The 27,617-nt window shown below is 40.9% G+C and overlaps 2 protein-coding genes across 5 annotated transcripts in view; both read left to right on the forward strand.

The window, feature by feature from the left end:
- Nucleotides 1-3,857, forward strand: part of LOC126092211 (UDP-glucose 4-epimerase) — a 111,654-nt gene extending 107,797 nt beyond the window's left edge. For both annotated transcript variants that reach the window (XM_049907707.1, XM_049907706.1), the window contains exon 8: nt 531-3,857. In XM_049907707.1, coding sequence (XP_049763664.1) covers nt 531-592 — 62 coding nt within the window. In that variant the 3' untranslated portion in view covers nt 593-3,857. The remainder of the gene's footprint in view (nt 1-530) is intronic.
- Nucleotides 3,858-4,192: 335 nt separating this feature from the next.
- Nucleotides 4,193-27,617, forward strand: part of LOC126092210 (mesocentin-like) — a 619,468-nt gene continuing 596,043 nt past the window's right edge. For all 3 annotated transcript variants that reach the window (XM_049907701.1, XM_049907704.1, XM_049907705.1), the window contains exon 1: nt 4,193-4,333. The gene's annotated coding sequence lies outside the window, so the exon portion shown is untranslated. The remainder of the gene's footprint in view (nt 4,334-27,617) is intronic.

A 27,617-nucleotide genomic window follows, 5' to 3' on the forward strand; every position in this document is an offset into this window, starting at 1 on the left:
GAATCATGCTGTACAACAGGCTCAGTAAGTGGGTACAGGGGTCAGTCTGGAAATATGTCATCTGACAACAGTGTTACAGAGATTAGGAAGGCAATAAAAGGCATCAGTGAGTGATGTGGGAAGGGTATCTGTGAGGGATGATTTCATTTAAAGGCTTGACCTGACAAAGTTGTAACTTTGACAGAGTACTGTATCGAGGTCTGTTGGGCGAGAAGGGCGCAAACTGCCCAAGATAATTATTTGTGGCCAAGGTGTGTGGGGTAGTTCAAGGAGAGAGAAACCTGGGAAAGATGTTTGTAAGATTCTTTCATCAGTTCAGTGTTGGAGGAGATACATTCTCCATGGATGCATAGACTGTTAGGAAGAAAGCATTTGATGTAGGAGTGACAGTTGAATTGATAAGCTGCAGCTGGTCAGTATTGTGTGTTCTTCATAGCCATTTCACAGAGTTTTTTCACTATTCTCTATCTAAAAAAAGTAATTTGTTAGCAGTCAAGCACAGCCTGTCATTAGCACTTTGATTGTTGCAGGTGCAGACACATGGCGTTGGCAGTCACAGAATCCACATGGTTTTTCTTCGTCAGAACATTAGTTATGATAAAGGATGGTACCACCTTGAAGACTGTTCATAATTGCAACTGTGCATATTCAAAAATAATTGGAAGAAACCATTACCAGTAGTTCCAGTACTTATGTGCCCAATAATCTGTAATTTCATTGAAAGTAACATAATTTTTGTGTATGACACTGTGACATATGCAATGTTTTGCATTCATAAGGACCATAGTCTTATTTTTATTAATTCATTATATCTGACTACTCCAAATTTGGTCCGCCTTCATACGTTAGTGGTCAGTGTGGCTGCCTGCCACGCAGTGGACCCAGTTCAGTTCCTGGTACTGTCAGGGATTTTTTCTCTGTTGGAGGACTGGAACAGAGTCCACTCAGCCTCATGATGCCAATTGAAGAGCTACTTGTATGAGAAGTAACAGCTCCGAGGCTTACAGAGCCAACAATAACTGGAAAAGCAGTGTGTTGACCCCACACCCTCCATACTGCGTCCAGATTATGCGATTGGCTGAGGATGACACAGCAGTCGGTCCAGATTGGCCCATCTGAGGTTAGAATCACTGAGCTTTTCATTCGTTCCAAATTTGACAGGCGTAAATTGTTACTTCTTGTATTTAATGATCTTCGATTTCAAATCTTTTCTTATCACATTATTTTATCGAGTTACACTCCCCCCCCCCCCCCCCCCTGCCCCTCCAATGTGGGTGAATTTATGAAATGGGATGTGTGTGCATTACATTCAGTGCTGATGGATCACTTAAATACATATTTTAAAAAAGTATGCTTGCATCCCAAAAGTTTTGTTCAGATGACACTAGTAATTATTCATATTGTCCTACAGGAGTAAGACATTAAAATCTCTTTCAGTATTATTTTGATCTAAAGTGACAAAGGGGACACACACACACACACAGTGGTTAATGTTCCATAGATGAGTAACACAAGTGTAGGTTATCTACTTGCAGCTCAAACAATGAAACAAGCAGCTGCCGAATTTGTAATGCATTAGTAAACCAAACTGAAATTGTAAAGTATCAGTTTTATGCAAGGTATGTAACTTATGCAGCTGCTCAATACAGTCCTCTCCATAAAGTGATCTGCACATTTAAAGAAAGACCAGCGGAACAGTTGTCTTCATAGTGGATCGCCTAACCGAATACTTGGATAGAAAGACAATATAGTATTGTTTATATGGCATAATTACATGATAAACAATTGGAGGTACTCCAGAAGATGTTTGGAGGTATGTTGAAGTTTTGGAATAGGATCAGCTGTAAAAAAATGTCCATTATTATGATTTTGAGATTGAAGGAAATAGTGTGTGCCAAACTTCAGAACTTTATTTGCACCCAGAGAATAAAGTTTGTTACAGTTAAAGTATTTTATACATAATTAATCTGATTCTATTAATACAAGCTTTGTACTCAGTTGCTGATTTTCCATTCACATACATGTTTACTATTTTGAAAAGTGTGCAGAGTTGAATTCTTTTATCAGTTACACATAATAAGTTAGGGAAAAAAAGTGATACCTGTCTCTGTGATCAACTTTCTGAATAGAACAAGGTGTCAAAATTGTCTGTAGCAGCCATACTTGGGTCAAATACTAGATTTTCCCTCTTATTTTTGTTTACTGTAAGAACAAGCTGACTAGAGATTATGTTAGCTGTCATTGTAGCAGGTCATCGTAAGAGTTGCAGACTTCAAAGTGGAATTGCATAGATAAAATATATACTCACCAAACGGCGACAGACGAAAGCATATATAAAGATTAAATGTGCTGCAGCCTCCAACAATTGGTCTTTCTTCCTCATCCCGTCTGGTAAGTTGCCTCTGACATGGGGTTCTGGGCAACTTTTCTGAACTCTTCCCTTTTCCTAGACCACGCCAGCCAGTCCTTTTTCTTCATCCCTCTTCCTTCCTCTTCAACCCTTCTGCCAGTAGCTGCTGGCTCCAAAAGCTTGCACATTTTCTTAACCTTTATATATGTTGCCTCCTGCTGCTGCTGCTTGGTAAGTAGCTTCTTTATCTATTCAATTTTAATATATTTTGAAAAATTTATTGTTTTCGCTGCTAGACTTCAAAATCGACATTTTATTAGAGGTCTTTCCCCCTTTCTTGCATTTTTATTGTCATAGATCATCTTTTAGATTAAAACACTTGCCAACAGACGAAATGAAGATATGAAACATAAAGAGGAAAGAACATAAGGTGTCCTAAATGGTAGGAGGTGGGAAATAAGGCAGTGACATAGTGCATACTGCAAATATTTCATCTCCAAATAGAATAATATTGCTTTGTTCAGTTAAAGAAAGATCTTTGTGTTGAATAGAAAATTAACGTTCTGCTGGAATCGTGTAAATAGTCTGTTCTCTTAATTATTGGCTATAAAATCTCTGGGAGAAACGACCATTATTTTTACAAAAACCTGCCAAATTGTAATAAAGATTATATTCCATAACATGTTACTGTTAGATTAGTGCAGAATTAATTTGCAAAAACTACGCTTATTCTGTCAAAATGTTATTACTATGTTTGCTTGGGAAGATTTTGGCACAATGCAGAAAGAAACTAGTCCATTCTAATGTGTTTGCCATTGATACTCTTCAAATGTGACAAATTTCAAATTATGACATATGGACTTATGATTCACAATTGTCTGAGATTTCACAGCTGTGGATGTTACTAAACAAAACATTCATAAGTCTAATGATGTACACTGAAAGTCCTTTTCAAGCATTCACTTTCAAAAAGTGCATCTTATTGTCTGTTCTTTATAATTATCTTGAATAATTTTGTAATGTGAATGTCATGCAATTCTCACGTAAGTACAAATCACATAGAGTATGGTAAGCAATCTTTTACACTTAGTGTTCCAAACTGTGCTGCAGATTTCTGTTTATTGAAACAGAATTCGATCCTAGTCGCCCTTGCATGCAATTGTGTTATGCAAAATAAAGCTTTAAATGTTGTTGTGTGATGTATATTAATTATTTTGTTATGTCATCGGTTTGTGTGCCCTAACAGCAGCAACCAAATCGAAATATGTTCCTTATTTGAATATGTACAGTTTTGTGATTTGCAATTTTATTGATCAATGAAGTCGTTGCAGCGTACCGGTAGTACAATATTTGGTTGTTTATATTTGTGTATATTGACATGTACCGACGTCTTACGAACGTTGGAGAATATGAAACATGTATAATTCCTATTTTACGGCCAGTTGTATGAAAAAAACACTGTAACTGTTTTTAGACGGTGTGGTGCAGTAAATATTATTTTGTGGGCCTTGTGTTCTTTTATTATGATTTATTTAAACCCTCATACCACGTCTTTTACCACTTGTTATATTGTCTCTATTCAATCAACGTGGGGCACAATGCAGAAATAGTGGATGACGTCAGTTTGCGTGATTGTGGACGGTACCATCTGCACACGCGCAGTGATCGCGTGGAATTTTAATGTCGAAATGTAGTACGGGTAATTGTTTGATTGTATTGCTGACGACGTGTGTGTATAAAACGCGAATCTGTTAATTGACATTAGAGGTAAGTAAATTTATTGATAGCATCCATGAAAGATGGTTTTACATTTTGTGAAAGTTTGAAAATTGCACGATGCAGCGGATGAACATTTTGTGCTGCGGCAGCGAGTGGCGTCTGTGTTCGTGCCCAACCCATCGACGAACTAGTGATCTAAGTTGGCGGTTGTGTCAGAACTCTGTTTTTGTTGTTGTTTGATGGAGGTTTCGACTATCAATTAAGGTAACTGCCATTTTTATTTAAGTTAACGTTAGTTTTCATTAAACTGTTACATTGCGACGCTTTTAATATAATAATATTCAAGGTGTAAGTACGAACAGCGGTTTGTTTTGATGCGTTTGAATGGAATGTAAAAGGCTCATTTCTGTTGAATAAATTAAACTAACCACGTAGAGTGATAAACAAAAATAACGCTTCAACGGAGTGTCATTCAATAAATGAACGAAATATGGAATATCATTAAGTAACAAAATATAAACATCAGGTACCGGGCGGCGGCTTTCCTCCCAGACTGTTAACTGAGATGCAACTTATTCGAAACATGTAAACATCATTCAGAATTTTATTTTATGCTGCAAGAAGCGTGTGACCTGAATAAAAATATTTGATATAGTATTTTCACCACATGTGACGTATGTATATGTGAAACCATCAGTACAATATCAGTTTGTGTTGAGCTAATTTTCTGTTAAATGCTTACTGAAACGAAACTAAATATTTGAAAGAAAAAGTGCTTATTACCGATGGGTAGCACAGCACCTTTCCCAGCGCTAATTGTGTGGATCATGCAGTGATCGAAAATTGACAGCGCAACGTATCTACAGATTTAATACGTACAAGAAATCAAACTGACTTGTTACTACTACTCTAGTATGCAACAAAATTGCATATTTTCAGTATGAGCTAAGATGAACATAATAGATTCACAATGTACTTACATTTAAACATGAAGCCGCACCTGTTTAGTGCAAACCGGCCCAAGCGTCATACAGATTGGCGCGAAACCTATAGGGCAGATATATAAGCACATAGACGTACACAGTAAGGAGTGCTACATGATTATGGATTACAGTTGTGGTCTCATACAGAGATGTAGCAGATCATTTATTTGTAGATGCTGTAAACTGATTTCTCAGTGACGACATAGCCTTGCAAAAACACACGTTGTCCTTTTATTGAAACATGTTGCTAAATATAACAACTGTTATCCATAAAAAGGAAAAATACTGTAGATAATACGAATTTCTTTCAGAAAACTATGATGTGTATTATTTTGTTGTGTTATTAAATTTGGGACAGAACTCTCAAATGCTTACAATATGTAGACTGTATATAGGGAAAGGATCGCCTTGAGTGGAACTAGTTACTCGATAAACATCGTCAAAAAAATGAAATCATGGACTGTATGTAGTATTTCTAATCTTTAGTATGACAACCATTTCTTTTATATTTGTCGAGTGTCAGTGGATGTCAGACTACAAGGCAAAAGTTCCGGGGGCCCAGGGTTCAATTCCAAGTCGGCCTTAGAGTATTTTCCGTCACATATCGCTTCTTGGGCCACTGGTAGTGATTTAGTAATATGAATAATGTGAAGCTGCACGGAAGTTCGGTGTCCACTTTAAACTGTTTTTATTTGTGTAGTTAAGTCTGTTTTAGTGGGAGGAGGAAGGCAATGGCTTACTGTCCTCACTAAGACCATGTTTATTAAAGCACTTTTGTTTTCAAAGCAACCTTCGGGTTAACGACAGATTTACGTGAAACCGCGTGCTAGTTGTTATATTATAAATATAACCGGTTGTTTTGCACTGAACAATACACGTAGGCGACATGATAAATTCGGCGGGTCTCAGTTTTCTTACAGTTATATCTTAGAGGTAAAGAAAAGTTAGTAAATTCTAAGCCTTATCCCGTAACGGTATTTTCACAAAATTCAAAGGCTTATTATTTCACAAGTTGTATTTCGGCTCGGGATGTGACGTTTGAAATGACAGCTTGTGACACAACGCCGCATGTGCGGTATTTCTGCAGCATTACGCGCTGTGACCCAGCAACCGTGATCAAAGCCGTGACCTTTGGCGCAGGGGAGTGTTCGCTGTCGCCAGTGACATCATCCTGGATTGGGGTCATATCACTCGTGTTCCATCAAGGGCAGTACTGCAGGTGCCTACTAATTTCAGTTGTTACAAGGTATTGGTTGGGTACAGCGGTTGAGTAATCTAAATAAAAACTTAGACACGTAGCATTTATTTTATTTATTTATTCATTCGAAATACGTCGAAGAAGACAATGGGATTGTACTCATAACAAATCGATCGCCAGTTTTGGTTTGTTGCGTAATTACGTGTACCGTGACTGCACGACTCATTAAGAAATACGACAATATTTACATCTTTACGTTTTCAACATTATTTAAGAAGTACATTTTTAGAGTTTGTACATTTAGAGAAATGTTGACTGGAACACACTTTATGAAATTCTGTAGGTGGAAGGGGTAAAATACAGGGAGCAAAAGGTTGTATACAACCCGTGTAGAATGTAGATGTGAGCGTTAAAAGGACATGAAAGAGAAGACGTGGTTGAGAAGGAAGTGAAGGTTGTAGATTATTCCTTATGTTATTCAATTTGTGGACTGAGCAGTCAGTAAAGGAAACCGAGGAAATGTTGCCATTCTGTCAGAGACTGCAGTGGAATTGGAACATCAGCTGACTGTAATGGAGTGTCGTGAAAAGAGGTTATAAGATGAACATCAACAAAAGTGAAAGAATGGTAATGGAATGGTTAAGTCATATGCAGCTGAGGGAATTTGGTTTAGAATTGAAACGCTGAAAGTAGTTTATATGTTGTGCTGAGAATGATCAATGTAGACAGGATACGTCAAGTAAGGCACTTTTGGAAAGCTTGTTAAAATTGAGTATAAGATTAAGTTTTAGGAGTCTTTCCTGAAGATATTTTTCTGAGCATAGTGTTGTATGGAAGTGGCACGTACTTGATAAATGGTATAGACAGGAGGAGAATTGAAGCCTTGAAATTTATTGCTACAGCAGAATGCTGAAGGTGAGGAGGTATTGAGTCAAATTGAGGAATAAAAAAGGGTTACGGCACAACTTGAGTAAAAGTAGTGATCGGTTGATAAGGACACGTCCCGAGTCACCAAGAAATAGCCAATTTGGTAACGGACGAAGGAGGGGAGGGGGGGGGTTGCTACAGTAGAATATGTTCAAGTGATTTATATTGCAGTGGTTAGGTAGAGCAATTTTTTTTCCCCACATGTGGGAACAGTGCAGAGTCACAATGAGCAAGGTCTGGATTGCAAGGAGGGTGCTCAAGAAGTCTTAGCCACAAATATTCAGCACATGCTTTCGCGCGGTGAGTTGGTGTGTTGTCATAATGGATGAACCAAATGCTCATTCTTGACGTCGATCGCACGTTCTTCAAAGATTGGATGACTGGGCAGAGACAGCTCAGTGCACCACTTTTCTGTGGCTGTCTTCTGTGTGTCCAAAACAGCGCTCTCCACAATTCCGTTGCATTTGGAAAAAAAGACAGCTATCATTTTCTTCTTTACTGATCGGGATTTTCTGACAGCTAGGGGTGTGTCATCTTCAAAGATCCAACCTTGTTTAGAGTCATAGGCGGCACCTCGTAATAGGACCCCAAGTCTCGTCAACTATCACGATATTATTCACTTACTGAGATTGCCCCTTAGAAAACTTCTTTAACATCTCCCTGCACCAAGTCCCACGTCGTGTCATCTGCTCTTCCGGTAGTCTATGCAGAGACAACAAAGTTTCTTTATTTGCAAATGATCATGCAAAACAGAACGAATTGCTGGTGCATTTAGTCCTAAGGTATCGTGACCACGATGCCATAGGAAGCACTTCCAACTAACCCTGCTAGTGAACGACTGCGCCCACGGCACGGTGGCTACAATGCATGTATGATGTATTATCAGAACACAGCAACAGTCAGTCTCCTGCAACTCATTGTTGCATCGTATTACAAAACTTTCCTAGTAACCTTTGTATTTATATTGTTGGGTGTTAGCTGCAGTTGCATAACCCCATGTTGTTAAAGTAATCAAAACAGTTATGAACCCTTGTCCTCAAACAAAGCTCTCTCTTGGTGAGAATTTTACCGTCTCACTTCTTTTCTCTTTCTGGATTTACATCCTTTTGCCAAAAGAAGAATGATTCATCATCTTATCTCCCGTTATTTTTTATCTCCGGAAATAATAGAGCAGTTTGTCATGCTTAAAAAGGATGTAATGATGTATTTTTTGTTTTTGAAGTTGCAGGTCTCCATGACGTAACGCGAACTCTTGTGCTGTAATTTTTTTCCTCATCGTGCAGACCATACAGTTTCTGATTTATTTTCTTCCAGCGTGTTTGTAAGCACTTACGTATATCCCGAAGTAAAATTTTGTGTTTGTCTAAGAAAAATAGCCTGTTTACCAAATGAATGCACGTTATTTGCATTATTTGAGGCAAAGCTGCACTCGATATTTGAGAGCGCTGAGATGAGAAGGAAGGGCACGGTGAAATTCTTTTGCTCTCGATCCCCTGGAGTTATGGTCGCCAAACTTAGAAATGTTATGAACTACCGTGCCGTTTTTAAATCCTGCTGTGGGCTACTAAAAGAAAGTAGAACAGAAATAAGTGTTTTTAAAAAAATCTGACATTTGTTTGTTATTAAACTTACATTTCTAGTAAATATGAAATGAATTTTAATTTAACTGTAAATAGGAAAAAATTGAGATTCAATTGCGCGTAGGAAAGAAATTGAAGTGCAGTTAGTGATTTCAATACAGATATAAGAACAGATTTTTTTTTATCATAATTGTTTACTCGTTTATGTCAGCAACAAGTTATTTTGATGTTACGTGAGTAGGTAGTGGCTGCCATTCAAATACAGTTGTCCAAATGTTCGCCAGTCAGTCAGTCTGTACTGTTATTTATTATAAATTGCATACTAGAAGAGGAAGCCTCGCACACATGTAAAGCTGAAATCTGCGTTCATTTTCAGTCGAACCAGTACCAAAATTAGGTTGTTTTTTTTTTCTTTCGGAACAAGAGGTTAAATATGTTCAGAGCTTGAAGAAAGTGATTTGAATTATTTTGAAAACCAGTCAGTACCAACTCCACTGCAGAACTGCCTTCTTGAAAATCAAATTACTGCATGACACAGATAGCGCACTCTTTAGCATCAAACTCCATAAAAGTGATTATTGGAAGTTCTTCCTGCAGAAGGCAAAAAGGGCGTAGGCTTAGCGTCTGGGGCGTCGCTCATCCGGTTCGTCGATACGGCAAAGCATGTGTGATCTGTCTCTTACAATAACCATTCTGACGAAAGATGACCTGAAGATGGGCCAAATCGACTGACAGACTAACATGGTCCGATATGACGTGGGCCCTCCGAACCAAGATACAAGTACCGCTTCATGTTCAGGCCATCCTTTCTTCTTCCAAATAGTCGAGTGGAGGTGTTCTGAAAAGTCGTTCACAGTGCCATGAGGCCAAACTACGAAAGTATCGTCTACATATATGAAAAAACGCGAAGGTTTCAAAACCGCCGACTCCAAGGAATTTTCCCATAAACTGATTGGCAATAATTGGTGTCGACGGGCTTCCCATGGAAGTCCACCTGTCTGCTCATAGCGCTGGTCATTGAATAAAAGGTAAGTTGAAATTAACACATAGGTTCATTAATTGAACACCAAACGTGATTGACCGTAACGAATTAGACAGAGGAACGCGAGAAAAGAGAGAGAGACACCAAATCAAAACTTACTAGAATACCAGTGAAACTTTACGTCTCGACCGTTTCTTCTTTTTACCATTCTACTTTTGGCGCTTCTACGTATGTGATCTGCAGACATACTAAAGCATTGTCGAGTTGTCAGTTTTCTCAGCGCACAGGTGTTAAGTTTGGATGGTGCCATTATTGATCCCATGACACCAGAAGTGTTTGTTTCCTGTGTGGTCAAAATTTAGTTATCGACTTAATATCATTCCATTTTAGGCTTAATTAGTGTTTTCATTTACTTTCAATATTTATTTATTTATCGTATGATGTGTACATTGATTTACATTTATATACAATATTTTCAGGACTAAAATGTACAATCACAAGTTCGTACAATTTTACAGCTCTATGTCTAGTTCTTCAATCCACTTGACTGCTTCATCCGATGTACGGTGAATGTCCATTAAAATTCCTCTGAAAGTACGATGAGGGCAGTCAGCAACTGCGTTGCTTCACGTCCGTAGGTATAACCTTTAAATACCCTACACGTGACCCCTGGGTGGTGCTAAGAAAGCAACAACGATAAGATGAGACCGAACTGTCTGAAAAGACCTCTCGGTCAAAGAATGAAGAAGGACATGTGCGGTCCTATTCAGGACCCACAAGCTCGTAGAATTGGACCATCTCTGCGCATCTGTCAACTTTCAATATTATTATGGCTTCGAGCTTGTGAGGAAAACGTTAGAAGCACATGAAGGTAGCGGCGCAAATGATCTTGAAGATGAAAATGACCCAGTTGACATTAAATTTCTTACGAACAAAGCTGTGACTAGTGAATCAGATACTGAAGAGAGAAATTAATAAAGAGAGAAGCCATCTAGTTCCTGTAATAGAAACAGATATAAGTAGTCCGCTATTGAGCCTCAAAGGAATGTGAGAACACCAGCCCACAATTTGATCATGAAAGTTTCTACACTGAAAGGCACTGCAAGAAGATTAGGAGACTCGTGCAGTCCCTTGGAAGCATGAGAATGTTGATTTACCAGACATACATTAGATATGTAGAAGATATTTCCCAAATATGTTGTTCAGTGAGTGTGGCGAGAACAACTTGGATGAATGTTGAGTATTGGTGAAAAATTGTGTTTGTGTTCGAATGTGCCATTCCATTATATGCCACAAACTTTTCACACCCTATTCGTTCACCTTACGTCAGTCTCACTGTTTCATGTTATTTCTAATGCAATACACTAGTTTGAATTTTTTTTGTTCCATTTCGCTTTACTGTTATGCAGGATTAGGCACACTTGTTTTCTTCTTGTGATTTATTTTGAGTTTTTTAAGTTAAACTGATGTTTTGTATTCTAATTTTTGTACGAGGGATTACCCCCAAAATCGTGATTATTTTTTAAAAACTATATATTTTCAAATTGTTTACAAAACAACCTTATCCCCTTTGGAATACTCTCCATTTAATACATTTGTCCCATCGGTGCTTCCACTGCTTCGAAACATTTTTTTGTACTCGTCTTTAGAAATGGCTTACAGTTCCTCCCTCGTTTCTTCTCCGCTTCTGTAGTGTTGTCAAATCGGTGTCCTTTCATGCCCCTTTTCAGCGTAGAAATAAAGTCGTATGGAACCATGTCAGGTGAGAGTAAGGTGCGTGGGGCGGCGGAATCATTCCATTTTTAACCAAAACCTGTCCAACAGAGATGGCTGCATGTGCAGGTGCGTTGTCGTGGTGGAAGAAGTCTCGCACAAGCTCTAATTTTTTCAATATTTTCGTCGATTCGGGCAGTTGATGGACGTGCAAAACGAGGTTTGTCATCAATCGACGTGTCGCCATTTTCAAATCGAGCAAACCACTCGTGCACTTTGAGTTATTCCCATAGCGTCGACTTGGTAAGCTGTTTTCAACATTAAAACAGTTTCAGCAGCATTTTTACCGACTAGAAAACAAAATTTCACAGCTGCACGTTATTCACTCAAACCTGCCATCATAAAAAACGAAACAGAGCTAGCAAAAATAGTCACTGTGGGCGAGCAGAAAGCCAGGTCGACAACACAGGCGGCACTGAAATGGCATTGAGGTGCGCTATACGCGCCTAGCGGCAGAAATGCGTACTACACAAGCCCCGCCCATCGCAACGTTAGTCCGGTCTTTTGTATGAATAATCTGTGGTGGAAGAAAAATAGATCAAGTTCCACGGAAAAAAGTGCTATCCTTTCGGACCCCACACGGGCATTAATGCTCCAAAGGAGTCACAACTTATTTTGGCGATTAACAGTCGCGCTCTAACTGAACTCGACAATGAACAAAACGCTACGGTAGCGACACTGCAGCTGGGTTGTGGTTTGCCTTCGTATTTTCTATGAATGAACATGTTCAGAAAATCAAGTGTGCTAGATTTTCATTTTTAAAGAAAAAGTCTATTGAAAAAATTACAGGATATTGCAGATACACTTGTTGACTATTTCCACATAATTGCCATCCCTTTCAGTGCATTTGGCGATCCGTGGCATAAGCTTCTGTATGGCTCGAGCTCTCCCTCAAGCTCCTTCCCCCACTTCAGAACGTCTTTCTGCACCTCCTCGTCGATTGAAAATTTAATTCCACTCGTGCGTGCCTTCAGGAAGGTGGAAATATAACTTGAAGGCGGTGGGTGGTTCAAAACACCCCATCCGAATAGGTCCAAGAGCGCCTTGGTGCCTAAGACAGTGTGAGGACGAACGTTGTCGTGCAACAAGCACACACACCTCGACAGAATTCCCCCTCCTTTTGTTTTCAATGCCCCTATTGAGTTTTTTAGGGTATCTCAATATCATTGCGCATCCGTGATGTCACCCTGACGCAGAAATTTGATCAGAATGAAGTTTTTTTGGTTCCAAAACATTGAGTCTATGATTATTTTTGCTCGAAATTGTGGTTTTGAATATTTGGCGGATGGGGAATTGGTTTGACGCTACTGTGACGACTGTCTTTTTGTCTAAGACGTGTAATGAGTCACCCACCCACCCAGTTACAGCACAGTTCAGAAAATCGTCGCCTTCCAATACTCAAGGCGCTCAAGAAAATCGCGGGCGGTATTCACCCGACATTTCTTTTTCTGCTGCTGCGCTGTCAGCTGTTTGGAACCCATCTTGCGCACATTTTCCTGTATCCCAACGTTTCAGTGAGTGACTCGTATTAGAATGTTCCGGAGAGTTGTGAAAACATAGTCAGAAATTTCGTCCACTGTCAATAAGTGGTCTTCACGAACAGTTTCCACGGTTTTTTACACCAACTCAACACCCGAAATGAAAAGGTCATCCTCTCCTCTGTTCGTCATGAATAGTTGTTCCGTCTTCACGAAGCTCCCTACGCCACTTGAACACACTCGTTCTGTTCATAACAACTTCGCCGTAAACTGTTTTGAATCGCGAAAAAAATTCGGAAAATGTTACTTCTTCCGTGAATAGGAAGCAGATCCCAGCACGCGGCCCGCACTGGGCGAGATTTCTTACCGACATCTTTCACGCAGCTGGACGCTACAACATGAGGTTACGTACTATGAGGTTACGTACTACCGTGTTCCTGCAATGCTCAGCTCACTCTGGTCAGGGAATCTGCCTCTACCACTCAGTGTTGCCAACCGTCAATAAACCGTAGCCCGTTATGGTCACAGTACACTTACTTTCTGAACGTGCCTCGTATGTCATCAGCTTGAACAGTTTCCAGCCCCAGGCTGGGTCTTTTTGGAATATAAGCTTCGTCATCTAGTCTTGTTTTCCTACCATCTGCCATGTGTTCACTGTGGTCAAGTCGTCGCCCTTGTTTAAACACACTCTTCCACACCTTTCAGCCATCTATCCCTCGATCTTCCTCTTGGTCTTTTCTTTCTCATCTCCATTTTATGTATCTTCTTGGGAATCCTCTTGTTTTCCATTCTCATTAAGGGGCCGTATGTTTGTAACCTTCTCTGCAAGGGTTACTCTTTCACTATTTCCTTTACCCTTTGGTTCCTCGTCCAGTCTGTCCTTGACACTTCTATCCCACTTCTGAGGAACTTTCACATGCTGGTAATCTGCTTACATCTCTTTTCTCCTTTACCCATGTTTCAGATGCATAGGTCGGTATTGGCATGTAGAAACTTCTGTATATTACTTCTTTGCTTTTCTTGTGCGTTATCTATGTTCCAGACTAGGCTGGCTGTCTGTCACATTCACTGGTCTCTCATTTCTTCCATTTTCCTCTATCAGACTTCCCAAGTACTTACACTTTGCACCTTTCTCAAACTGCTCACCTTCTATCCTTATTCCACTAGTTGTCGTTGTAACCAGGATCTCAGGTTCCATACTGTCTCAGAGTTTCTTCCCAAGCATCCAGCTGTCCCTGAATCTCCTGCTCCCTGTTTTCCCACATCAAGTCATGCACGAAGTCCATTGCTCTCATCTTATCTGCTCCAGTTTTTCTGCTAACTTAGTCATTATCTCGTATAAGACCACAGTGAAGAGGAGAGGTGACAATGCACCACATGTTTGCTGGAGCCATTCCGTCCTTTCATTTCCCACTTATACACAGCTCAAACTTCAACAGTACAGGGTGTTACAAAAAGGTACGGCCAAACTTTCAGGAAACATTCCTCACACAAAAAGAAAGAAAATATGTTATGTGGACATGTGTCCCGAAACGCTTACTTTCCATGTTAGAGCTCATTTTATTACTTCTCTTCAAATCACATTAATCATGGAATGGAAACACACAGCAGCAGAACGTACCAGCGTGACTTCAAACACTTTGTTACAGGAAATGTTCAAAATGTCCTCCGTTAGCGAGGATACATGCATTCACCCTCCGTCGCATGGAATCCCTGATGCGCTGATGCAGCCCTGGAGAATGGCGTATTGTATCACAGCCGTCCACAATACGAGCACGAAGAGTCTCTACATTTGGTACCTGGGTCGCGCAGACAAGAGCTTTCAAATGCCCCCATAAATGAAAGTCAAGATGGTTGAGGTCAGGAGAGCGTGGAGGCCATGGAATTGGTCCGCCTCTACCAATCCATCGGTCACGAACACTTCGACTGAAATGTGCAGGAGCTCCATCGTGCATGAACCACATGTTGTGTCGTACTTGTAAAGGCACATGTTCTGGCAGCACAGGTAGAGTATCCCGTATGAAATCATGATAACGTGCTCCATTGAGCGTAGGTGGAAGAAATTAAAATGAGCTCTAGCATGGAAATTAAGCGTTTCCTGACACATGCCCACATAACATCTTTTCTTTATTTGTGTGTGAGGAATGTTTCCTGAAAGTTTGGCCGTACCTTTTTGTAACACCCTGTATGTCTCCTCCACTGTGCTTGTAGTCTTTTTTTCCACTGCCTTCTTTTCTAGTGCTTCCCAGACCTACCTTCTACAGAGGCTATCAAATGTCTTTTCCATATCGCGAAAGGCCATCATAATGGTGCAAATATGAGGCTGAAGCTATGCTGTTCCTCTCTCTTATATACATTTTTTTAATTAAGTCTACCGAAAATATAAGTGCCGATAGAGGTCTCTCGACGCCCAGGGACCTGGACTACCTGACCAATGGATAAATCCGGTTCTTGCGGTACCGACTCACGTACTAGCAAGAACCAATCATCTTAATGATGTACTCGTCTTAAAAATAAAAAAGAACGTGGAATTGTTTGATTTCGTAGCCGTATCTCTTGTGAATGTATCAGATGCAGGGACTGTTTCTCTTTGAGAAATGAAGGACGACAATTTAAAGCGAGTGTACGGGCTGTATAGCGCCGTCCCTCGGTCCCGCTTTTCGAATCAACTGCGCCGGAGCGTCGCTTTTGAAAAGAGAGACGCCACAGCTGGTCGCCAGGGACGGCAGCCTCCGCCTCGCCGCCATTGTATGGGGCCCCGTCCCCCTCACTGTGCCTTCGCCAAGCTTAAAAGTTATTCCGCCGCACCAGGGTTCAAAGTGCGACAGCACCGCCCATCTCAATGAATGAAACAGGCGTGGGAACGTCTGTCGCTGCTAGAACTATCAAACGGCCTGTGTTACACTGCATAAGCGTTAACTTGCAATGTTAATTGATCTCCAGTCACTACCGATATCCGCAAACTACTGATTTCTTAATTTTAGAAGAACAGGTAGAATCAACATTTCATTGGATGAAGAAACACTATTCTACAGTTGAAGAGTGAATTTGGAAAACATTGTAACTGCCAAATCACGCCGGCCGTGGTGGCCGAGCGGTTCTAGGCGCTACAGTCTGGAACCGCGCGACCGCTACGGTCGCAGGTTCGAATCCTGCCTTGGGCATGGATGTGTGTGATGTCTTTAGGTTAGTTAGGTTTAAGAAGTTCTAAGTTCTAGGGGACTGATGACCTCAGAAGTTCAGTCCCATAGTGCTCAGAGCCATTTTGCCAAATCAAACATTTGGCAACAGAGTGAAGAAAAGCATTGTATCTCTGTTTCTAAGAACCTTCAACATCGCAGCGCGTCAGCAATCGTTGGTTAATATATTAAAAAACTGAAAACCCGCCTCGATTGCGAAAAAAGCACCTAGTGTTAAGTGTTAACCCAGGTTTCGGCGTAGATAACTACACCTTCTTTCGTTTATAAATGTCTAGCTGTGGTATTCGTTTAATCATCGACAAAGGTCTTCTTAGGCACTTGTCGGTTTTATTGTTGTTCTGAAGAAGGTGTAGTTATCTACGCCGAAACCTGAGTTAACACTAGGTGCTTTTTTCGCAATCGAGGCGGGTTTTTAGTTTTTTAATATAATCTCTGTTTCCGCTTAACTGACTTGTATCCAAAAAATTCAGAAGCTATTCCGAAACCATAGGCTGTTCACCGTATCACTGCAAACAATAATGAGACATATTAAAAAATAAATATATATTCCTGACATTGCCAGGAGGGCGTTCTGTAATACAATGAACTCCGGAAAAACTCCAAGCAGCCAGGTACGCTAATAATGTGTTTATCTGGATGACCGGTTTCGGTAAGATTGTCTTACCATCGTCGCATTTGCAAGGACAGAACCAGATTGACAGGGTAATGATTGTACAAAAGGTGTAACCGAATACAGTTGGCATGTCCATAAATATGGAAAAGTTGCATACCTTCAACTTTACAATTCGCACAATGTCCACCATCTGCACTTTGTATCGTGTCATATCACATCGTGGGCTACAAGCAGTGTCGCCTCAACGCCCGCTCAGCTAACGTACGAGCCTCCGCAGCAACCGCCTCGTTCAGGCGCTCATACTGACTGCTGGCCATCGGCGACAAAGGTGAGAATTTTCACGCCACTATCCAAATGGACGTCCACTCAGTGTCGACAGGTGGCGTTTTCAGATGAATTTTATGCCCCATCGGACATATGGCCATTAGTGTGTACCGCGTGAACTGTCTGAAAGAAAAAGGAGTCCACGGCGTAGGAGGGAGTGTTATGGTCTGGGGAATGTTTTCACGGCATTCCCTGCATGACCTCGTCGTTCTGGAATGTGGAATGCACCCTTGATCAACGCAAGTATGCATCTACCCTTGGGGGCCATATCCACCCCTACATGCAGATTTTTTTTTTCCCCTCGGCACGGTAGCATCTACCAGGAGGACAATGCAACGTGTCACACAGCTCGCAGTGTACGTGCATGGTTCGAAGAGCACTGGGACAAGTTTGCCGTACCTCCGTGGCCAACAGACTTCCCGGATTTGAAAGCAGTCGTCAACCTGTGGGACAACCTCGCTCGAGCTGTATTCGTCATGGATCATCAACCGAGAAACCTAGGGTTCAAATGGCTCTGAGCACTATGGGACTTAACATTTATGGTCATCAGTCCCCTAGAACTTAGAACTACTGAAACCTAACTAACCTAAGGACATCACACAACACCCAGTCATCACGAGGCAGAGAAAATCCCTGACCCCGCCGGGAATCGAACCCGGGCGAGGAAAGCGAGAACGAGAGAAACCTAGGGCAACTGGCCACGGCATTGGAGTCGTCATGGCCCCACATCCCTGCCGATACCATGCAGAACTTCATTGACTCTCTTCCTGCACTGCAAGAGGTGGTTATTCAGGCTCTTTAACTGTCTATCTCTGTTTCTGCTTAACTGACTTGCACCCAAAACATTCAGAAGTTATTCCGAAGTGACTGGACAGTGTAAATGCCAATAAAATGTTCCAGTATAATCATAATAATTTGTTTACATCAGCGGTTATTACAGTGCTGTTCCTTTTATTGACACACACACCTTCCCGCCCCTCTCGGATCTGCTTTTGTAGAGCTGCACGTGTCATCACGTGATAGCGAGCGCTTTGCGGCGATGCTCCAAGAGGCGAGCTGTGTGACACGTTGAAACTCAGAGAGGGTAAGTTCCAAGAAGAGTCGGCCAACATATCATTTGCTCTCCCACAGATTTGGTGCACGACGAGAAAATCAAGGAAATTAAGAGGTTCTTTGCACGCGCTGTTCGTGAATGGAACAGGAAATGGAAGAAACGATATCGGTAGTAGAGATACCCTCCACCACATATCGTAAGGTGGATTGTGGAATGTACATGACCAGCCACATTGTTTCCGCATATCATTGGCTGGCTTAAAGCCATTATGTACGAAAGAATGAAGCGATTGGTTGATGCTGAACAGGGCGAAGACAAACTTTAATCAGGGGGAATGCAGGAACGTGAGCAACAGTATTCACCGTGCGACTTACCTTCGAAGGAAGGTAGGTTGAAGAAAGACAAACAAACATTTGTAACTTTGTGTATTCAGAAAAAAACTTTTGGAAACGAGTATGGAATACACTGTTTGAAATTCTGAAATATTAGAGATCGAAATGCCGTGTGGCTAGGGCCTCCCGTCAGGTAGAGAGTTCGCCTGGTGCACGTCTTCCGAGTGGACGCCATTTCGGTGATTTGCGTGTCGATGGGGATGAAATGACGATGATAAGGACAACACAACACCCAGTCCCTGAGCGGAGAAAATCTCCGACCCAGCAGGGAATCGAACCGGCCGTTAGGTATGACATTCCGTCGCGCTGACCACTCAGCTACCAGGGGCGGACATATTAGAGATAATATACTGGGAGCGAAAGGATATTCTCAAATTGTACAGCAAACAGTCTGCAGTCCGTCAGGGACCTGAAAGGGCCGCAGTAACTGGAATAGGTGTCTGGCCTGTCTGCTGTAATACTCAGTTTGTACAGAGAACAAGCAGTAAAAGAAACCATAGAGATACTAAGTTTGCCGAAGACACTGTGATTCTGCCAGAGACAGCAAAGGACTTGGAAGCTCAATTTAACGCAATGGATAGTGAACTGAAAAAATGTTACAAGATGAAGATCGTTAAAAATAAAGGAAAGTTAATGAACTGCAATCAAATTAAATTAGGTGATACCAAGGGAATTGGATTAGGCAGTGAGGCGCAAATGTATTTCGCAAATTTTACTATTTGGGTTGCAAGAAACTGATGTCGGTAAAAGTAAAACAAGAAAAGTTCTTGTAAAAAAAGAGAAATATATTGACCACGGAATATAAATTTAAGTGTTAGGAAATGTTTTCCGGCAGTATTTGTCAGGTACGTCGCGGATGAGAGACGAGGACGGTAGATAGTACAGGAAAAAACGAAATAAAAGAATTTAAAATTCTATGTTACAGTAAAAAGCTGGATATTAGATGGGTGATCGGATAACAAATGAGGAGGTACTGGAACAAATCAGGAAAATTTATAGGTTAACTGAAGGAAGTGGTCGCGTAATAGGAGACATCACGAGGCAACAAGGAATAGTTAGTTTAGTAATGTCGGAATTGAAGGAGATAAAAAAATTCTGCAGGAAGATTACGGCTTGACTACAGTAAGCAAGTGCAGTTAAATGTATGGAGAGATTAAAGTAGTTTGTACGGGGAAGACTAATGTGGAGAGCTGCATCAAACCAGTTTCGTTCTGAAGATTGCAACAGCCACATTCTGTTCATATCAGAGCCAGTGCTACAGTATGATGTACTTACTTAAGTGCTTCACGCACGCGCATTTCTGATCGTGGACTGTCAACTTTCAAACATGCTCGGAAAAGTCGAATAAATAGCAGGTATCCGTGAACTGCCTCTGTACCCGGATTATCTCCTGCACAGACCAATTGCTTTAGTGATCCTAGGGATAGTGGTTATCGCTGAAACAACCGGTTTTGTGTTACACCGGTTCTTATCGTCTCCATTTTAACCTGACTGTTAAAACCATTCCAAAAACCGGTTTCTGAAATTACTGATTTTCAATTTTTTATTACTATAAACATAGACTTCAAACAAAGATCGAAATGGATAGGTTTAAGTTAGATATAGTGGGAATTAGTGAAGTTCAGTGGCAGAAGGAAAAATACTAGGTGAATACGGACAGGGGAAAAGGAATGAAAGAGGAAGCCACCTGGTAGAACTTTGCACAGAACACGATTTAATCATGGCTAATACTTGGTTTAAGAATCATGAAAGTAGATTGTATTCGTGGAAGAGACACTAGAAGGTTTGAGATTGATTATGTAATGGTATAACTAAGATTTCTTGGCCTGATTCTAAATTGTAAGACATTTCCAGGGGCAGATGTGGACTCTGACCACAATTTATTGGCCATGAACTGTGGATTAAACTGAAGGAACCAGAGGTTGTAGAGAGTTTTGATGGGAGTATTAGGGAACGATTGACAATAACAGGGGAAAGGAATACAGTAGAAGAAGAATGGGTAGCTTTGATAGATAGTGAAGGCAGCAGAGGATCAAGTAGGTAAAAAGACGAGGGCTGGAAGAAATCCTTGGATAACAGAAGAGATATTGAATTTAACTGATGAAAGGAGAAAATATAAAAGTGCAGTAAATGAAGCAGGCGAAAGGGAATAAAGAAATCTAAAAAATGGTATTGACAGGAAGTGCAAAATGGCTAAGCAAGAAAGGCTAGAGGACAAGTGTAAGGCTTTAGAAGCATATATCACTAGGGGAAAGATAGTTGCCACCTACAGGAAAATTAAAGAGACCTTTGGAGAAAAGAGAACCACCTGTATGAATATCAAGTGTTCAGATGGAAAACCAGTACAAAGCAAAGAATGGATACCAGGAAGGCGGAAGGTGTATATAGACGGTTTATACAAGGGAGATGAACTTGAAGGCAATATTATAGAAACAGATGAGATGGGAGAGATGATACTGCGTGAGGAATTTGACCGAGCATTGTCGAAAAAGGCCCCAGGAGTAGACGACATTCCGTTAGAACTACTGATAGCCTAGGGAGAGCTAGTCGACAGAATTCTTCCATCTGTCGAGCACGATGTATGAGACAGGCGAAATACCCTCAGACTTAAAGAAGAATATAATAATTCCAATTCCAGGGAAAGCAGGTGTTGACAGGTGTGAAAATTACTCAACTATCAGTTTATTAAGTCATAGTTGCAAAATACTAACACGAATTCCTTACAGAAGAATGGAAAAACTGTTATAAGCTGACCTCGGGGAAGATAAGTTAGTATTCCGGAGAAATGTAGGAACACGCTAGACAGTACTGACCCTACGACTTCCCATAGAAGGCAGGTTAAGGAAAGGCAAACCTACATTTATTGCCTTTGTAGACTTAGAAAAAGCTTTTGACAGTGTGGACTGGAATACTCTCTTTCAAATTCTAAAGGTGTCAGGGATAAATTACAGGGAGTGAAAGACTACCTAGAACTTATACGCAAGCCAAACGGTAGTTATAACAGTCGAGGAACATGAAGGGGGGGGGCAACGATTGGAAAGGGAGTTAGACAGGGTTGTAGCCTATCCCAATGTTACTCAACCTGTACATTGAGCAAACAATAAAGGAAACAAAAGATAAATTTGGAGTAGGAATTAAAGTTGGGGGCGAAGAAATAAAAACTTTGAGGTTTACCGAAGACATTGTAATTCAGTCAGAGGCAGCAAAGACTTTGAAGAGCAGTTGAACGGAATGGACAGTGTCATGAAAGGAGGATAAAAGATGAGCATCAACAAAAGCATAACAAATATAATCGAAAGTGATCAAATTAAATCAGATGGTGCTGACGGAATTAGATTAGGAAATCAGATACTTAAAATAGGAAATGAGGTTTGCTAATTGGGCAGCAAAATAACTGATGATGGTCGAAGTAGAGAGGATAGAAAATGTAGACTGGCATTTGCAAGAAAAGCGCTTCTCAAGAAGAGAAATTTGTAAAAAAAAATGATGAAATGATATTGTGGCATTGATGGCCGGGAGACGGCATCCGGGAAAGTTCGGCTGCCGAGTTGCAAGTCTTATTTCAGGGGATGCCCCCAGTCCACGAGCGTAGAAAATCTCCAACCCGGCCGGGAATCGAACCCGGCCTGCTGCTTGGTAGGCAAATACGTTACCACTCTGCTAAGCAGGCGGACAAACAGATATGTTAACGTCGAGTATAGATTTAAGTGTCAGGAAGTCGTTTCTGAAAGTATTTGTATGGAGTGTAGCTATGCACGGAAGTGAAATATGGACGATAAACAGTTTAGACAAGAAGCTTTTGAAATGTTGTACTTCTGAAGAATGGTGAAGATTACAAAGGTAGATCACGTAAATGATGAGAAGGTACTGAATAGAATTAGGAAGAAAAGAAATTTGTGGCACAACTTGACCAGAAGAAGGGGTCGGTTGGAAGGACACATTCTGAGTCATCAAGGGATCACCAATTTAGTACTGGAGGGAAGTGTGGGAGTTAGAAATCGTAGAGGGAGGCCAAGAGACAAATACAGTAAGCGGATCCAGAACAATGTAGGCTGCAGTAGTTACTCGGAGATGAAGAGGCTTACACAGGATAGTGGCATGGGGAGCTGCATCAGACCAGTGGCATATGGGGGACATATGGGGGACTTCCTCTGACCCCCCCCCCCCCCCCTCCTTGCGGGGACGCCCGCATTGCCTCCCCCGCCAGTCAGCCTGCACGCCGTTCGTTCGTTCGTTTCTTTCGTCAGTCGACTCGACTGAATTGAGTTATCGAGTAGCTGTATTTTCCTATGTAGCACGCGCGTCCGCGTCATAGTATTTTATACGTTTCTGTCTGGCTCATAGATAACTAACACATACCTACGATAAAAGTCGCTGCCATTCTAGTGATCTTGATACGTTAGTCTGTGTGGCATTTGTTCGAGAAAAGTCATGAATATTCTATTTTTTTCTTGTACAGAGAACGTAGCGTTATAAATGTGGGCTACTTGCCGAATAGGAAGCTTGCTTACATTCAGAAACAGAAATATTAAGACTGAACAATGAATAAGTAAAAAGTTGGCTGTTTGTCCTAGATCTGACTATCCTACTTTTCACACGCTGTACAAAATATTTGCTTGTCTCCCAGCACCTTGCATTGCTGAAGTAGAAAGAAAGTAGGAGCTTGCAAAGACATGGCTGAGGTCGGCAATGGATGAGGATCGACTTAATGGCTTTGCTCTCACTCACCCTGACATTGATTGTCCTGTTGGCGATGTAATTAACCAATTTTCCAGGAGGAATAGGCTGATAGAATTCACCATTTAAGGAAGAGAACGACAATTGTAACGTTTTTATAACATAAGATGGCACTGTCTTGTATATGTGTATAATCATTTTAAATAAAACTTTCTTAAAATTTATATGTGACTTGATTATTTTTTATTAGGTAAAAGTTAGGGGTAGCTCAAGATATCATTAGCGCCCCCTCCTTGAGGTTTTTCTGTATCCACCACTGCATCAGACCAGTCTTCGGACTGAAGACCACAACAACAACAGTCCAGCTAGGGGAAATATAGCCATTAATTCAGCTTTTCTGTTTCTGGATCTCACAACCCTAGACGCCACAAGGATACAGGTACATTATTGTTTCCCTATCGCTGTACCGATTAGTATGTCTTGTGTTTGTTGCTGGTTCCTTACCATAGGCATTGTTATTAAAATATTTTGTGCCGGTTTTCCAAATTTCTATAAAATCCAATATTTTAAAGCAATGTAAGTTTTACGAATAACATAACTCGTTTCTTTTTTTTAAAAAAAGGTTTTATTTAAAAACCAAAAATGTTACTACTGCTGCTGTGGCAAGTCGAGGTGACGATTTTTTTCTTGGTTATTAGTAAAAAGCGAAAAAAACCTGTTGTAAGAGAGACCAAACAAATACCGAAAAATACCGGTATTGGTTTTAACCGGTCGGTATTTCCCATCCCTAGATGACCCCCATAGATAAAAATTCAGAAGATGGTAGAGAAGAGGGGGGGGGGGCATGAAGGCCATGGAATAATTCTCCCCTACAGACCCATTTGTATGGTAGATATCACCCAGAGCCCTCGAACAACGTGGTTGCAATGTGCCAGAAGCTTCACCATGCATAAATCATATGATTCCACGTATTTTCGGAAGCTTCCTGTGTAAGAAGTCTGGAAGTAAATTCTAAATAAAACCCTTTTAGGCAGATCCTCTAAGACATGTTGGGAGAATATACAGGCTGTTTATAAATGAATAACGGGATTTTAACACTTTATAATATTTATTACATTAAGTCCGCCCCCAGTAGCTGAGTGATCAGCGCGACAGAATGTCAATCCTAAACGCCCGAGTTCGATTCCCGGCAGGGTCGGATATTTTCTCCGCTCAGGGACTGGGTGTAGTGTTGTCCTAATCATCATCATTTCATCCCCATCGATGTCCAAGTCGCCGAAGTGGCGTCAGATCGAAAGACTTGCACCAGGCGAACGGTCTACCCGACGGGAGGCCCTAGGCACACGACATTATCATTATTACATTAAACTTACACTTATAAATGATGTGTAAAATGAAAGAGCAACTCAAAAAGCTCTACCAAGAACCTTATAAATGTTCAATGTGAGCACCATTTGTCACACGGCACACATCAAGTCTATAGCCGATTGCGCTGGATAGGCCGCAAGGGGCCCAATGACAGGGCTGGCTTTTTGCATGGCCTCCACGTACACCCGACGTAACGCCATGCGATTTTTTCTCTTGGGGCTTCATCAAGGATCGTGTGTACGGGCCTCCGCTACCAGCAGACCTCCCTGTATTAAGAAACCGGATTGAAGCAGCTGTTCCTACAGTCACTGAAGACACACTTATGAACGTTTGGGAAGGCTATAGACTTGAAGTGTGCCGTGTGACAAATGGAGCTCACAATGAACATTTACAAGGTTCTTGGTAAAACTATTTGAGTTGCTCTTTCATTTTACTTATCATTTATAACTTTAAGTTTAATACAATAAATATTATAAAGCGTTAAAACCCCGATATACATTTATAAACACCCTGTATTGAGCTTCAAGCCAATCACGTCCAGTCCATACACAAATAATTAAACTTCTGTCGGTTTCCAGCATGAATAGTAAAATGAGGATTTTCACCGTTCCAAAAATGTTAATCTATCTCTTTCCGTCGCTTCATCTGCAGATAAAACTGAAGATACAAGGAACTAATTGACAGTTTCTGCAACAAGCCATTGTCACAAATTCTCCTCTAGTCGTCGATCGATAAGCGGAAGACCCGGCAGACTTTGAAAATGATACGTAAGTATTAAATACCCCTTTGCGGTACTGTGAGATGTATTGCATGTTAAGGCAACGTGCCGCGTGCTGAGACCTCGATGTTCTTAGAGCCAGCTGAATGGTTCTTTGTGGTCAGACTTGCGAGCTGATCTTGTTCTACTCTGTCAACCATTACTGAACTAGGTGGCACATCGGCTAATTTAGAGGACTCGTATTCGGAAGGACGCCGTTTCAAATCTCCTTTCAGGTATCCAGATTTAGTTTTTCTGATGTTTCCATAAATTGCTTAAGGCAAATATCCCAGATTGTGCTCCGTGTGGAATGACATCATCGACGGGGCGTTGATGCCGTTTCCTTCTTCCATATACCATTTGTGAAGCTACATATTCCTTCTCAGCAACCGGATGTGAACAGAAGCATATGTTGGACGTCTCTGCCGTTTTCCACCAGGAGCTGCAACCGTGCAGGATCATATTCGTTGCACTTTGCTTGGTCGTATTCCCGCAGAAGTAAAATCCAGCCTTATTTAAATGGATCACTTTGTAGATAACTCATTAGTATTCCACCCGTGAAATGTTAAAGACTGATTATTTCAAGTGTATACAAACGTCAAATATAAAGTCTCCATAACCCGTAGCCTTTGAGCGTACAATGAGTGCCTCTGCATATTGAGTTGCATCGATTATGGTACTCTATTATCTAATAAAATTAATTTTGACAATGCACGCTGTAGAACGGATTCCTCAGGAATATCAGGGGAGCGAGTCCATTCAACGAGAAAAATCCTAATAGGTATAAGGAATTCCAGCTGCCTTTGTCAACAAGCAGTACCGTGAGTTGTGGGGTTCAAACAATGCGACGCCTCATGTTGCCATAAACGGCCTAGTTTGTCTTTACTCGATGTAACCATAGTACTGTGACGAGGCTGTAGTTTCGCAAATTGTTGAAAATCGTGTCCATGTTATCCAACGGCTTCGCCGTGACTTACCTCACGACTTTTACCCTGCCAGTTCATTTGTCTCACCTATTAGTCGCTTTCCGGAGAACACAAAAAAATTGATCTAATGGCAGATTTTAAGAGGACGACAAACAGAGCGGCCGACAGTAGCTGCACTCGCTCTCCATCGACAAGGAACTGCTTAACTATAAGGAAGAAACTTTCAGATAAGCTTATACGGAGAAAGATAAGGAAAATCTGAGTTTAAGCTTATACGGAGAAAGATAAGGAAAATCTGAGTTGAACGGAATGGTACAGATGGAAGAGAAACGCGCCTGAGAAAGAGGAACATGAGATTTTATCAAACTTACCATAATCGAACATAATTCTTCCAGATGCATTCAGAGAAGAGTGAAGTAAGCAAGGAACTCTAAAAGGTTTTCAATTGACTCCAAAGCATACTTCATAGTTGCGCTGAGTACATTCAGACAACCTCAGAACTGCTCTCACTCGGACACCAGCGATAATTGAGTAACGACGGTGCAGCTTAGGCATCGCTGCCCTCTAATTAGACGTGTGTGAAAATTTTAATTCCGATAATAATTTAAAATATTGATGTAAATGGACGTAAAACGCTTAATGCCACTGCAACCTCATTAGTCTCACAGAACCGATATACAGTATAATGCAAGTATTACGAATTGCATAAAAAGTATACAATCGCGTCATCGAATTTAAGAGCCTGTTAAACCGAAGAGGAATGGGATTTTAATAAACAAAACATGTCAATTTGTTCTTTTTTACATTAACCATCAGAACGTGTATGCACCGCGAGCATACAGTTCATGTTGAATATGTCCTCCTTGTTGGTAAACAACGTTCTTAAAAGCATCATTGACTGGTTTCCTGTAATTGGTCTCGCCCTCAATTTTAAAAAGACACAACGTACTCAGTTCTGCACATCTAGTGGTGCTAAACCAATGATAAGTGTAATACATCGTGAGGAAACAATAAACAGGATGGAAACTTCTTAGGTTCCATGTTGATGAGAATATAAAGTAGGAGAAGCACGTTTTGGAATTCCTGAAGCAACTTAGTCGAGCTACATTTGCACTTGGAATCATTGCAAATTTTAGGGAGCGACAGATTAGTAAGCTGACATATTTCACATATTTTCATTCGATAATGTCATTTTGAATAATGTCCTGGGATAACCTTATCTTTAAGAAAGAAAGCATTTCTGAAAAAGTGCCGTAAGAATAATATGTGTTCACCTACTACGATCATCTTGCAGACGTCTGTTTAAGGAGTTGGGC

Source organism: Schistocerca cancellata, chromosome 7 (assembly GCF_023864275.1).
Source record: "Schistocerca cancellata isolate TAMUIC-IGC-003103 chromosome 7, iqSchCanc2.1, whole genome shotgun sequence".
Classification (NCBI taxonomy): domain Eukaryota; kingdom Metazoa; phylum Arthropoda; class Insecta; order Orthoptera; family Acrididae; genus Schistocerca; species Schistocerca cancellata.